This window comes from Lytechinus pictus, chromosome 15 (assembly GCF_037042905.1).
Source record: "Lytechinus pictus isolate F3 Inbred chromosome 15, Lp3.0, whole genome shotgun sequence".
Lineage (NCBI taxonomy): Eukaryota > Metazoa > Echinodermata > Echinoidea > Temnopleuroida > Toxopneustidae > Lytechinus > Lytechinus pictus.
In genome coordinates, this window is record NC_087259.1 from 30,192,880 (window position 1) to 30,206,781 (window position 13,902).

The window sequence follows — 13,902 nt, forward strand, 5'->3', positions numbered from 1 at the left end:
AAAGAGAGTGGGGAGGGGTCAGCTTCAAACGGAATCGGGGAAAAAACCTTTTAAAAAGAATACCTTGGTCACTCGTAATCCTGGTACTGTGCAAGTGTATTGCATGTTGTTTCATCGGCATTATGCTCTCAGAAATAGACACAGACAAATGTTCAGAACTAGTTTCTGCTTCCTAGACTAAGCAGGAATGTTAGTCCACACTTATATGGAATGCTGGTGTTGATCTTACTCCTTCAGTATTCAAGAGTGAGGTAGTGTACCAAATAGTTCATTGTTCTATACACACTTTTTTCTTCCAATTTCATGAAAAAAAAAAAAATCATTTTTGGATAGCCTTTCACTGCGGAATGGAAATAATCTAATAACCTGAGGGTCACCAAACCATTGCGATGAAAACCAATATAGTACCAAGTCTTGGGCTTCTTTTTGATTTTTTTAGCATTGTATTTAACTAAAACAAAAGCTTGTTGGTTCCTAATAAACTCTCTGTAGGGTACATATTCAATCAGCTGTAACTTATATTTTTGTTTATTTCCAAATGTTCATTATTCAGGGTGAAAAGACAAGTCGTACAGGTCAGAAGCTACCTCAGAAGGGAGATGTAGAATTGCTATGTGGTGGACCACCCTGCCAGGGATTCAGTGGAATGAATAGATTCAACTCTAGAGAATATTCCAAATTCAAGGTAAGCCATTCCTCTCAGTATTTGATGAAATGGAAGCTCTCACAGAACAATGTCTTTGTTTATCCTGGTCTCGAATCTGAGCCACTGCATATTTTCCGTCAACAAGAAATATATCCCCATTGTGCTGCAATCAACCCAGGTAAAATGAATGGTTATCCAGCAGGATCATTGGATGCACCAAGCACTTGAAGCACTAGCTGGAGCTTAAGCTAGGGTAATGAAAAGTTTGCTTAAGAATATTTAAGCCAAAGGCAGGTTGTTACTTAAGTCATTCCAGATGGCATTAACGATTTAAGGGATAGAGCAACATTGATCTGGCGGTGTACGGTGACTGTCGGGTCCATGATCAATTGGGTAAAAGCATTTTCTGAGTATTCATATTTCAGATCTCTATTTTGAACAATAAAATATGATTTTAAAAATATATATATTTCTGTTAATTTCTTTATATTTCTACAGAACTCCCTTATATCATCGTACCTGAGCTACTGTGACTACTACCGCCCTCGATTCTTCCTCCTGGAGAATGTCAGAAACTTTGTTTCTTACAAGAAGAACATGGTTTTGAAACTTGCTCTTCGCTGCCTCTTACGCATGGGCTATCAGGTATGTGTTTATACTCCGCTTGTTTATTAAAGGGATCAGCGAAACATGAATCTGTGTTTCTCCACACAAGTATACATTTGTACATAGTTTGCCATAGACTAAACAGTTCGCCTTTTACAATTATTTGTATCTTCAGTGTTACAGGGCCTTTGTGTAAGAATCCGATAAAATAAAATTAGATAGGAAAGGTTTTCACAACCATTCCTGAATGTGTGATTAAAGTACAGAAATTAATCATTATTTTCTTATCGTTTATGAAACAGGTCATGAACATGTAATATATTTTCACATCTGATTTTGCTAATACATTTTCTTAATTGCATGCAGTCAGTATTCCATAGTTTTCCATTCTCTTGATATCTCTAATCTCTCTTTCCCTATAGTGTACATTTGGCATCCTCCAAGCTGGTCAATATGGTGTCCCACAGACTAGACGAAGAGCCATCATCTTAGCTGCGGCACCAGGAGAGAAGCTTCCCTTCTACCCTGAACCCCTCCACGTCTTCGCCCCTCGTGCCTGCTCCCTCAGCGTGGTGATCGGCGATAAGAAGATAGAATCCAACAACCAGTGGTGTCTCTCGGCTCCGTATCGTACCATCTCGGTGAGGGATAGTATGTCTGATCTACCGACAATCAGGAACGGCGCTCAGAAGCTTGAGATATCCTATGATGGTGAACCGCAATCGGACTTCCAGAAGAAGGTGAATTTCATCAAGATTTGTGAATTAAGTGTTCAGGGGGTTGTTTCAGAAGGATCTCAGTCTGACTACAAGTCATGTCAAGTGGCAACATGTAGATGATATTAAATGCATAATCTCAATTAATATGTGCAACCAATGGCTTGATGCATTGTATATATGAGATGCAGTTGGGAATTTAAGTGTGATTTTTAGTTTTTAGTCTGAATTAAATCTTTGTTAAGCTCCCTCATGTTCATCCCTAAAAGGATATGAAAACTCAATTGCATGGAATCTGTTAAACTTGTTTAATCACACTTCTATAACAGAAATCAGATCAAGTGATGAAAGTGCGAGTTGCGGAAGCAAAGCTGAGGAAAGGCGGCTACATCAAGATTGCCTCTTAAGAATTTTTCATATTCTTTCCTTCCCATTTCAAACAAATCTTCCCATAGATCCGAGGGAACCAGTACCAACCAATCCTGCGTGATCACATCTGTAAAGACATGAGCGCCCTCGTTGCTGCCCGTATGAAGCACATCCCATTGGCACCAGGGTCAGATTGGCGTGACCTACCCAACATTTCTGTTGCACTCAAGGATGGAACCACATGCAAGATATTGTAAGCTTTCTTTTGATACATTATCTTATGGAATTCTCGTTTAACAATTTGAGAAAGGAAGAAAACTATAGACATAATGGTTATGATATAATTCAGAAGTAATGAATTATCTATCTAATCATCAAAGCGTAGGCCTATATTTATTTGATTCAGAGTAGTGCAGTTTGGTCAGCAAGCAGTATCAATATTTCATCTGGGCCCACTTCATAAAGAATTATAACTATGGTAATTTTGAAATAGTAACCATGGAATTGATATGATTGGCCTCTGAGCACTGTTACCATGGTATTTGTCATTATGGTAAAATAACCATAGTTGTAACTCCTTATGAAACGAGCCCCTGGTTCGTCATGTTCAACCATTGTTTTTTATTTATTTTTAGACTGTCAAATGCCATATTATTGCTTCATGAGTAAAAATACTACAGAAAGTAAATCACTTTATGGTATCTCCTATGATCATAATCACCAAAACTCTTTCAGTTGATTCAGTTATAATGTTTTGGGGTTTTTTTTTCAGAAGTTGCACAGACCTTCCCTGAATGAAATATAATAATCTTGTCCACCATTGCTTCTTAAAACATTTGTTTTAATGATCGCATAAAATTTCATTATTTTTTTCAAATGATCTCCTGTGGCATCATCAATAGTAAAAATTGAGGTGTCAACTGTTTGCATAAGTTTGGCCAAAATTATACCTCAGGGAATTTTTTGGGTGCTCTTGATGATATTAATTGAACCACAAAGGTCTATTACTTGAAAGGTCAAGAGAAATAAGACCCTTCTTTGCTTTTTCATTTCAGACGTTATACTCACAAGGACAAGAAGAATGGTAGGTCATCTACCGGTGCCTTGAGAGGGGTGTGTTCCTGTGCAGAAGGAGACGCCTGTGACCCATCAGATCGTCAGTTCAATACCCTTATCCCCTGGTGTCTACCTCATACTGGTAACAGACACAATCATTGGGCAGGACTCTATGGAAGGCTGGAGTGGGATGGATTCTTCAGCACGACTGTTACCAATCCTGAGCCTATGGGCAAACAGGTATGTCAAGAGTTGGCAAAAGAGTGAACGTTATATATTCATTCATTTATTTAATGTATTTATTTGATTATTTATTTATTCATTCATTCATTTATTTATTAATATATTCATTCATTTGTTTATTTTTTTTATTTGTATATTATTTTAGATACCTAACTGTCTACCTACTCTACCTAACCATACCGCACCCTATTCTACCTTACCTACTCTCCATACATTACCCTACCCTACCATACCTCACCCTACCCTACCTTCCCGATCCTCCCCTACCCGACAATTCCTTTGCTACCCTACTCAGTTATACCCTACCCTCCCCTCCCTACTTTACCTTGCCCTACCCTATCCTACCCTGACTAAACCTATCCTTACTCCTCACCGTATACCTTGTCTATTCCTTACCTTTTACCTTAACTTTTACTTATACCCTACTTTACCTTGACTTTTTATTTTACCCTACCTTATTTTAACTTTTACTTATACCCTACCTTAGCATAACTTTTACTTATACCCTACCTTACCTTAACCCTGCCCTACTCTAGCTTTTACTTATACCCTACCTTATGTTACCCGACTGACCCAATCTGACCTTACTACTCACTATATTACCTACCTACATGTACCTGCCTAATCCACACCACTACATTATGATTATTTTTGTTTTCTGATGTTTGTTTTTATCAAAAGGGGCGTGTCCTTCATCCAGAGCAGCACCGTGTGGTTAGTGTTAGGGAGTGTGCACGCTCACAAGGATTCCCTGATACCTATCGTTTCTTTGGAACCATCTTGGATAAACACAGACAGGTATGTTAACCCATATCATTCTAGAACCGTGTGATCCCTGTGTAATGTATATGGGAATTAAAGAATTCAGAAGTCAATAGATTAGTTGTACAACTGTCAAACAAAGTTTGACAGGGGTACGTAGAAACAAATTCCCCTATCCCTACCAATGTGACCCATTCCACACAATAAAATACCAAGGCTCGTTTCTGGAGTAAATATTTTGTAGAAAATTGATCTCAAACTGGCAATAGTATTGTAAGCTGTATTTTGATGTCAACCATTCCATTAAACATGCTTACAGTATAGGTTCAATGGCCCGTGGTTCAAAGAAACACTTGTCTTAAATAAAAACTTTGAAGAAATTATCATGGTGCTCATTCATAATAACCTTTTAACTGGAACAACTCTATTGTACTTCATTTTACACCATACAACTATTTCAGGCAAGAAATTTATCCATAGTTTTCAACTCTGGATTGTATATTTTGTTCTTTCAATCCAAAATATTGTGTGTCTTCTTGTTCCTCAGGTTGGCAACGCAGTACCCCCTCCCATGGCGGCAGCCATTGGTATGGAGATCAAACAATGTCTTCAAGCTAAGGTAAAGAAAGACCAGGAGAGAGAAGCCCCAGAACCTATCAAAGAAGAGACCGAAGAGAGGATGGATTAAATTCTAAGTACACCTGGGACATGTTCCATAAAAGTTACTATTATAGTAACTTTGCCATCCAATGGTAACTAACATGATAACAATGCTATTCAGCCAATCAGAATCAAGGATTTCAGGGTAGTTACCATTTAATGGCGAATAGTATCGTTTGTGAAATGGGGCCCTGGGAGTGTTTCATGAAATAAATAGTCATTTTCACTGACTATATTGTTATAAGCTACTGCGAATCCTTGCATATGATTGGCTGATAGCAAATTAGGCAGTGAGAAATCGGTGATAAAACTTTTTATGAAATGCTCCTCTGATAATACCAAGTTGATGTACAGCATTTCTTGAACCATGAGGGCACAGGGAAAGCTGAATCATCATCATCACTTCACTCCACAATTAGATAAGAAAACATATGACAAATGTAATATTTTCTGTCAATGCAATACTGTGATTGCTTGCCTAACATCCCGGGGGGGGCACTCGACCAAAAAAGTGGTAGGGGTGTGCCGCGGGCGAGACAAAAAACGGGGGCCTTGGAGCGGGCTCATTGTAAAAAGGAGGGTCCTCGGAACGGGCTTCGGAACTACAAATGTTTGTGAAAACGGGGGTCCTTGGAACGGGTCGCCTGCGTGCGAGTGCGTATGCATCCCTATGGAACGTACTTGCAGCTAGCCCGGCGGCACGACTGACGGGCGCGCTAGCGCAGAGGCGATGGTCGGACAGCGAGCTGCGGCCGCTTTTCACCAAAATTGCGACCGGAACGGCGTAACGGAAAATATGCGAAGCCCTGGAGCGGATTTTTTTCTTCTTTTTTCTCTGGAAGAAGAAAATGCTATGCTCTGGAGCGGCTTTCTTTGTTCTTTTTCTCAATAAGACAAAAATGCTATGCCTCGGAACGGAAATTTGAGTGTAAAAATGGGGGTCCCCTCCGCGGCACATACCCACTATGCATTACATACTGAGTGCCCCCCCCGGGCCTAACATATCGCTTGGCATAAAGTTTTGCTTGTATGGAGAGCATGCTAGATGAAATTTAAAAGTATACATTGCTCATGCCTTATAACCCACCATTTGGTCCCTTTTCTCAGTAATGAAAATTTTGATAAATTAAACGATTCCGTGCCATTCACTAGCTGATCGGTTGTTTATTCATTGCAACTTTTTCGGCTCCATAACCTTGATGAATTCAGACCTAGCATCATTGTAATTTAATATATATCTGTTAATATTTATAAATGCATTGTATTTATATTGCCTTTCATTGTTCAGAAAGCTTTTTTTACCTATGAATAAAAAGGATAAATATATAAAAAATATACTCTGATTGCATTACTGTTTTATCCAAATAAGCTTTAATATTCCATTTTTGTATGAATTTGAATTTAATTATCTGAATGTGTACATGAGGTGTACTTTGTTGCCTAGATAAGAGTTCATGCTTTCATAAAAATCAATTTTTACTTGTATGTTGATGTCTGTTTTGATATTACTGCATTCAACTGAAACCAAGATTGAAATATGATAAAACTGTTAAAAATGTAAAATAACTAACTGAAACCAGGATTTAGATTAGTGTATAATAGCCAATGAAACTGTTGAACATGTTCTGATAATCACTTTTCATAGAAAATGTCAATGTCATCTTGATTTTGTAGTAAATTACAGATTCCACCAATTGGGAAAAAATAATATAGGGCTCTGCAAATTCGTAGTGTATTTGATATGCAAGTATGAACTGTGTTTTGTAAATCTGTGATATTTGAATCCTTGTTAATGATGCAACAACTGCTATGGCCATAATTCCCTGATGTACTAGTATGTGTATTAGATGGCAAGGGACTGTGGATGAAGACTAATCGCACATCCTTGCAAATGGTAATTACACCCATCCCATTCACCTGACCAGGCTCTCCATTGATGTCTAGTCTCCTCTCTCAGTCCCCTCTGCAGCATGGAACGTATCATAACATCATGTACAGGGTCTTGTCAAAGACTACAACATTTAGGTAGCCTTGCAATCATTAGCAAGACATTTATAATTAATTGCAAGTCAATTTTGGGTCCCCTAATCAATCACAAATCGTGCAAGTGATTGCTGGTCTGTTTCATGCAAACATACAGTGCAGAGTTTATTTGATTCCATTCAAGTTAATCTCTATTTGCTGGTGATATTTGCAATCAATCACACAAAGTATCTTGCAACTACCCCTCAGAATGACTTCTAATGAAATGTTTGTATTACGTGTTGTTTGTCATTAATGTAAAATCTGTACCTTGGGTTGTTAGCATGATAATTAAACCATAATGTTGCTATAAGTGATGATATTTGAACACCCATATAGTATGTAGTTTGTCATATGAAGCTAATTATGTATGTATATACGTGTATATAGAGATGGTCAAGTACATTTTTTTCCTAATTAAACTAAACAAAACAAAAATGCTTTCATATTACATTGACAACTGACCATTTTACTCAAATGAAAAATGTGTTTGCTGCCCTCTCTTGGAATTTAAGGAATCATATTTTTGCTTTTGATGTGATATAACTATAGAGTCTTTTGAATGTATTTGTACCTCATTGTGCATTCCCTATTTTGGCCAATTGTTGAAGTATTGTACAATAAATTTACATTTATATAACAATTTGAGTTAAGGTATATCTGTTTGTTCATGTATATTATAATTATTGGTAGAGTATAAAGGATTGAAGGGCTGCACTAAAAATAGTGAGGAGAAAATATTAAAGAGATGGTCCAGGCTGGAGATATTTATATCTCAATAAAGAGAGTAAAATTCACAGAGCAAAATGCTGAAAATTTGATCAAAATTGGATAATAAATAACAAAGTTATTGAATTTTAAAGATTTGCATTATTCTGGTGAAATAGTTATAGGCATGTCTTTATGAATATTCATTAGGTGGGCTGATGATATCATATCCCCACTTGTTCTTTTGTATTTAATTTTTATGAAATTAGGTTAATTAAAAAAAAATTCTGCTAAGAACTAAAACAATTGGATTGACAATTAATTGAGTGCATTATTTATTTATTGCTGCAACTTATTTCATTATGATGGAGACACATCATTTACACATGTATGAAAAAATGAAACTTTTATGATTTCATGTAATAACATAAGAAAAAGGAAAGTGGAGATGTGACATCAGCCCACCTAATGAATATTCATGACAATGTGCATATAATTGTTTTCACAAAAATTCAATAACTTCATTATTTGTTATCCGATTTTGATGAAATTTTCAGCATTTTGCTCTGTGAATTTTACTCTATTTATTGAGATATAAATATTTTCAGCCCGGGCCATCTCTTTAAGGAGAAATGTGTTCGAAATACGTTCATAGTTCCTTATATTGGATATCATTATCAACCCTGTACAGATGGGGGACTTGGGGGCCATGAACCCAAAAAAAATTTCATGACGAAGAAAAAGAAGGATAAAATGTTATTTTCTTGATATTATGTTTAAAAAATTGGAGCTTTGTACTGAAAAAATGTCGAAATTTTTGCTTGTTTACTCGACATAATATCAAGAAAATAACATTTTATCCTCTTTCCTTTATTTTTTTTTTTGCTCATTACGCCATTGAGTATCAAAGAGAGAGTAAGAGAAAGGGTTTACGGAAGAATGGTTTGGTGAATAAAAGCAAATATATATATATTACAGACGTCCATTTAATAAAAGAGTTATAGCTATGGTAAATTTGCCAAAGAGCATTGGTCATGTATGGAAACGGGGCTCAGCGGCCAATTATAATCAAGCATTTCAGATGTAGTCTTACCATAGTTGTAACTCTTTTTAAAACTGAACTCTTAATTCTTTTACAGGAGGTGTCTGCATTGAAATGACATTTTGACTTCAGAACTTCTTATTAGAAATTGTGATCTCAGCACAACAAAGGATTTTATTTTTATTTGTCACTTTTAATGCATTAAATCTTTATGTTATTTTATATACATGCACAAGTAAAAAGTTATCTCGCTTTAACCAAAAAGTAATGAACAGAATATGTGAATAGCTCATCTTGGACAAAATAACAAAAGTGTGAAGCATGTGCTTAAATGTTTTGTACATTGACTCATGAACAGGATGTGTATCTCATTATACAGTGCTTTTAAAAAAAAGTTTACACTTTGAAAAAGCCCTGGGAATTAAAAAATATACAACATGTGGGTAATTTTTTCACATATAATCTTGGGTTTGGGTCTCATCTATCCAATGAAAGTAAAAGTTTGACAGAATGTTACACTTGAGTGAGCACTGTCCATTTTTGTAAAGCTCGCAGAAATCTGTTTGCGCAGAAATGCTAGTTTTCACGCTTTGTCAAGGGGACAGGGCGAAATCAAACTTACCCTGCGAAACATTTCTCATACATTTCCCATTGCACTTTTTGTCAATTGTAATAAATGGATACATTCAAGCATATTGTAACAATTTTGCCACCCAAATTGAAATTTCAACACTTAGTAAGCACAACTTTAACCTTTTTGTGCCAGCTGGATCTGAGGACATAACTAAATCTGAACAAAAGTTTATATCGGACATTTCCAGCATTTTTTTCACTAAGTTTTTATCATTTAAAGTGGGTTTACATTTCATTTTCATACAATAATTGTTTCTCCACACTTTTTCCAAGCTTGAAAATCCGAAGCCTAAGCCATTTCATGTAAATCACAGCTCTGTAAAGCAGATATCGTCATGATGGCCTCGGTGTGTGGGGGGGGGGGGTGAGGTGGGGCGCAATGCACTCTTCGAATTGTTTTGGGGAAGGAAACAAGTTAAAAAGGTAAAAGATATCTTCAAATCAATTTTACTAGCTAAATTCAACATGTTCTTCATGATTAAGGTCTATTTTTATTCTCATAACTATTTCAAATTTCTGCGCAAATTAGTTTTCACTAACTTTTCAAAAGTAAGTGGTGCTCACTCAAGCGGAAATATTTTTCGACAGTTTCATCGTCATTTGCTTAAATGGATCTGTACCAATGTTAAAATTTGGACAAATCTTCAGGATATTACAAATGTATAATTTTACAGGATTCTTTCTAAGTGTAAATTTTTTTTGATACGCACTGTAGAGGCAATGGAATATTTATTTTGGGATTAGATCCATAGGCCTATGGCTGTTTTATTTATCCTTTTCCCACATTTTATTATTTTTTGGAAAATAATGCTGGAGTACCGCAAGGTACAAAACTAGGTATGTTACTATTTTTATTATGATCAATGATGCAGGTAATTCTTCGACTATTCCTTACTTCAAATATATTGATGATCTAACTTTGGCGTGTAGAGTAATATCATCACCCCCAAAATACAAGAATGTCTCAATGAATTGCAAAATTGGTCGAGAGAAAACCATATGAAATTGAATCCCTCTAAGCATGCTTTGGTATGAATGTAACTTTCATGAAAACACCCCCTATTCGTAATGACATACACATTGGTAAATCTGTACTAGCATTCGTCACTTCCGCTAAGATACTGGGTGTAACAATACAGTCAAATTTGAAATGGGATGAACATGTAGGTGAAATTCTTAAGAAGTGTAATAGGAAACTTTATATGTTCAGATCACTCAAGCAATATGGAATGCCCGTTGAAGACCTAAAAACTGTCTCTGTTGGATACATCCGTCCCTTATTAGAATATTGCACACCGGTTTTCAATGGGGCTTTGACCAAACAACAGATCACTGACCTATCATGGAAAGAGTACAGAAACGAGTCTGCAAAATTATATTAGGACGTAACTACTCGTCGTATGAAAATGCTTGCCAAATAATCAACCTTGAAACTCTGGATTCTATACGGAAAATTCTTGCTCAAAAAATCTCTCGATCACAATCAATCCACACTGCAAAACTTGGCTCCCTCCTCCCAAAAGGCTAGACATTTCGCCAAGGAAAATCCCTAAGTACAATCAATTCAAATGCAAAACCAGCCGATTCCGAAATAGTCCCATCCCCTACTTCATAGACTTACTAAATGGGAACTAGATAAATTTGATGACCCCCCCCCCCCCTCCGACGATATGATAGGTATAGTTTTCTTTATTTGCTATAGGATAGTCATCCTTGCCCCACTCAGTCTACTCTGTACTTAATTTGCTGTCATACATGCATGCTTTTGTTTGTTTTAAATCTTCGCCACTACTTTCTTCATCTTTCTGGTGGACTGTACTTAAACGGATGATGATGATGATGATGGTCCAATCCTCTCTCTGTACTTTCTATCTATATATCTGCTGTTAATTACGTTATACCGTTATACCGAGGTTTTTTTTACCTGACTGCTAAGAAAGCATGATATGAATGCCTGTGAGCAAGCAACCAGGGGACCAACGGCTTAAGGTCCTCTCCGAGGGACCTGGTAATGATCGAGGATAAATGCCTTACCAAAGGGCACTAGCGCACCACTTGGGAATCGAACCCGGGTCACCGGAATCCGAAACCCCCGCTCTACCGACTGAACTACCCTTTCCCCTTACCTTTTCTCTGTCTGTCTCCCTATGCCGTCTTTATCCTTCCCCCTTTTTTGTCTTTTCTTATACTTTTCATTCATGCATGTACAATGTGCCTCATTGTGGTCAGTGGCGTAACAGGCGGGGGGGGCAAGCTGCCCCCCTGGCGGAGCTCACCGGGAAAATTAAAAAAAACGGGAAAAATAGAAAAAAGGGGGGAAGAAAGGGAAAGGGAAAGGAAAAAAAAAGGGGAAGGGGAAAGGGAAAGGAAAAGGGAAAAGAAAACTAAGAAAAAACACAAAAAAGGGAAAACGGAAAGATAACGGGAAAAGGAAGGAAAGAAGAACAAGTGAGAAAGAACAATTCTCCCCGATATCCAAATACATTAGCATGATAAGTAAGACAGGGAAATAAATTAAAGATGACAAAAAGGCAAACAAAAGCGGGAAATAAAGGCAGAATGGAATTAGCCAAAATCTAAATTGGAAAGTAAAGAATATAGGGACAAGATAACGTACACTACCGGGCTGCCGAGGATTGAGATAACGAGCGGGAAGAAAAATGGGTGGAATATAGCATGATGTCGTATGAAAGTCTATCATAATCTTCCTAATCTCCAAAGGCTCCGTCCAAGAGTCAAGACCCCGTGCAATGGGGGCTCTTCATCTGTAACCTTTAATGGGTTCTATAACGGGCCCCTATATGGACCCTTCCTGCATTAAGCTTTACGTTGAAGCACTGGCGTACCGGGGGGTGGTACCACAGCCAAGGGGAAATAAAAGAAAATAAAGGAGGCAGCGAAAGGACATGAATGAAAAAAAATATATGACATGATATTTGCTATAATGATGTAAAATCGATCACATAATTAGAATTTCATTTTAACAGGCCATTTTTTTCTGGCTCGCTTCGCTCGCTGGCGACTTTTTGATTAAAATAAGTGGACATCTGTAAGGTTTAAAATGGCTTTGATATCAAGAGGTTCCGGGGCTCTGCCCTGGACCCCACCCATAATGCACTGTTATGTGGATGAGTTTGGCCCATGGCCCCCAAAAGTTCTACAACCAAACAAAAAAAAATTAGGAAAAAAAGGAAAGTGTATTATATTTTTCTGAATATCACGTTAAAATCTATCTTCATGTTAGATTCTCATGAAAAGGTGATTTTTTATCTCGCTCGCTTCGCTCGCTCGGGACGTATATTAAGCTACTTCTTGCCACAAGCGCCATACTCGGCCCCCTCGAGCATATAGAGCTTTGCACTGATGCTCACAATCATAACAAAAATCCTGTTCACCGTGGCATACAAAAAAGAGAGAAAAACGGTAAGAGAGGAGAGTGAAATATGATATCTTTTTTAAATTTATGTCAAAATCTATCACAAAATTGGATTTTTGCAATAAAAATGTCAACATTTTTTGCTCGCTCGCTTCGCTCGCTCGCTTTTATGTATATATACATTATATATTTGCCCGATACACCATATCGCCCCCTCAAACCTTTTGCCTTATGACGCCATTGCCTGTTCCATGATATATGACCGAGAAATTTTTGGCTCTTGCCCCCCCTGGCCACCGACCCCTGTTACGCCACTGATTGTGGTGGTTATAATTTGCATACATTTATAATGTTCAATACAAGGATACAATGTATGATTTTATTTACTTTCAACAATTTATTTCCTTGTATTATAATAAGAACTAGTAATTTTATTTAATTTTTTATTTCATGATTGTACTTGAGTATTATTTTGTTATTGTAAAACTGTGCACATGTTTTTATTCAGCCTTTGGCTGCGAGGCATGTTTTTAATAAACCATTAATGAATTGATTTTTTTTTTCTTTTCCCCACCTTCCTTTTCTAATTTCCTCTCCTTGTCAACGTTTACTGTAAGTGTTGCTGCCCTCTACGTTCGTTGGTATAGACGTGTATTCGCTACTGTTGTTGTTGGAGTAAAAGTAAACGTTACAAATATGTAGGCAGATGTTTGGATTGTTATATTTGAAGTAAAGCCCAGCTAAGGTCAGTAGATCATTGATCGTTTTGCCCATCATATTTTTCATTCGGATATCAATAAAATCTAGATATAACTGTGACAACGCAGATGTTTTGTTCATGGCCGTTACTCGATACCGGCCCCGGTTGACCACCCACTTGCGCTTTTGAGCCCGACCAGACGGCGTGCTTCGCGACATCGTTCGTGCCAGGCTTTGGCTGCTGTGGATTTGTCACGAATGTCGCCGACACTTAACTTACACAGTTACTCTACCCCAGCCAGGGGCAGTATTCTGAAAGTCGTGTTTGGTGTTAATATCGTGTTACTATTATCTCTCTGATTTA

The 13,902-nt window shown here is 37.2% G+C and overlaps 1 protein-coding gene across 1 annotated transcript in view; it reads left to right on the forward strand.

Moving 5' to 3' along the window:
• Positions 1–7,723, forward strand: part of LOC129278076 (DNA (cytosine-5)-methyltransferase PliMCI-like) — a 32,835-nt gene extending 25,112 nt beyond the window's left edge. Inside the window, exons 27-34 of the mRNA XM_064110534.1 lie at positions 554–685; positions 1,145–1,291; positions 1,675–1,992; positions 2,424–2,590; positions 3,393–3,633; positions 4,318–4,434; positions 4,946–5,541; positions 6,060–7,723. Coding sequence (XP_063966604.1) covers positions 554–685; positions 1,145–1,291; positions 1,675–1,992; positions 2,424–2,590; positions 3,393–3,633; positions 4,318–4,434; positions 4,946–5,086 — 1,263 coding nt within the window. The 3' untranslated portion in view covers positions 5,087–5,541; positions 6,060–7,723. The remainder of the gene's footprint in view (positions 1–553; positions 686–1,144; positions 1,292–1,674; positions 1,993–2,423; positions 2,591–3,392; positions 3,634–4,317; positions 4,435–4,945; positions 5,542–6,059) is intronic.
• Positions 7,724–13,902: the final 6,179 nt, after the last annotated feature.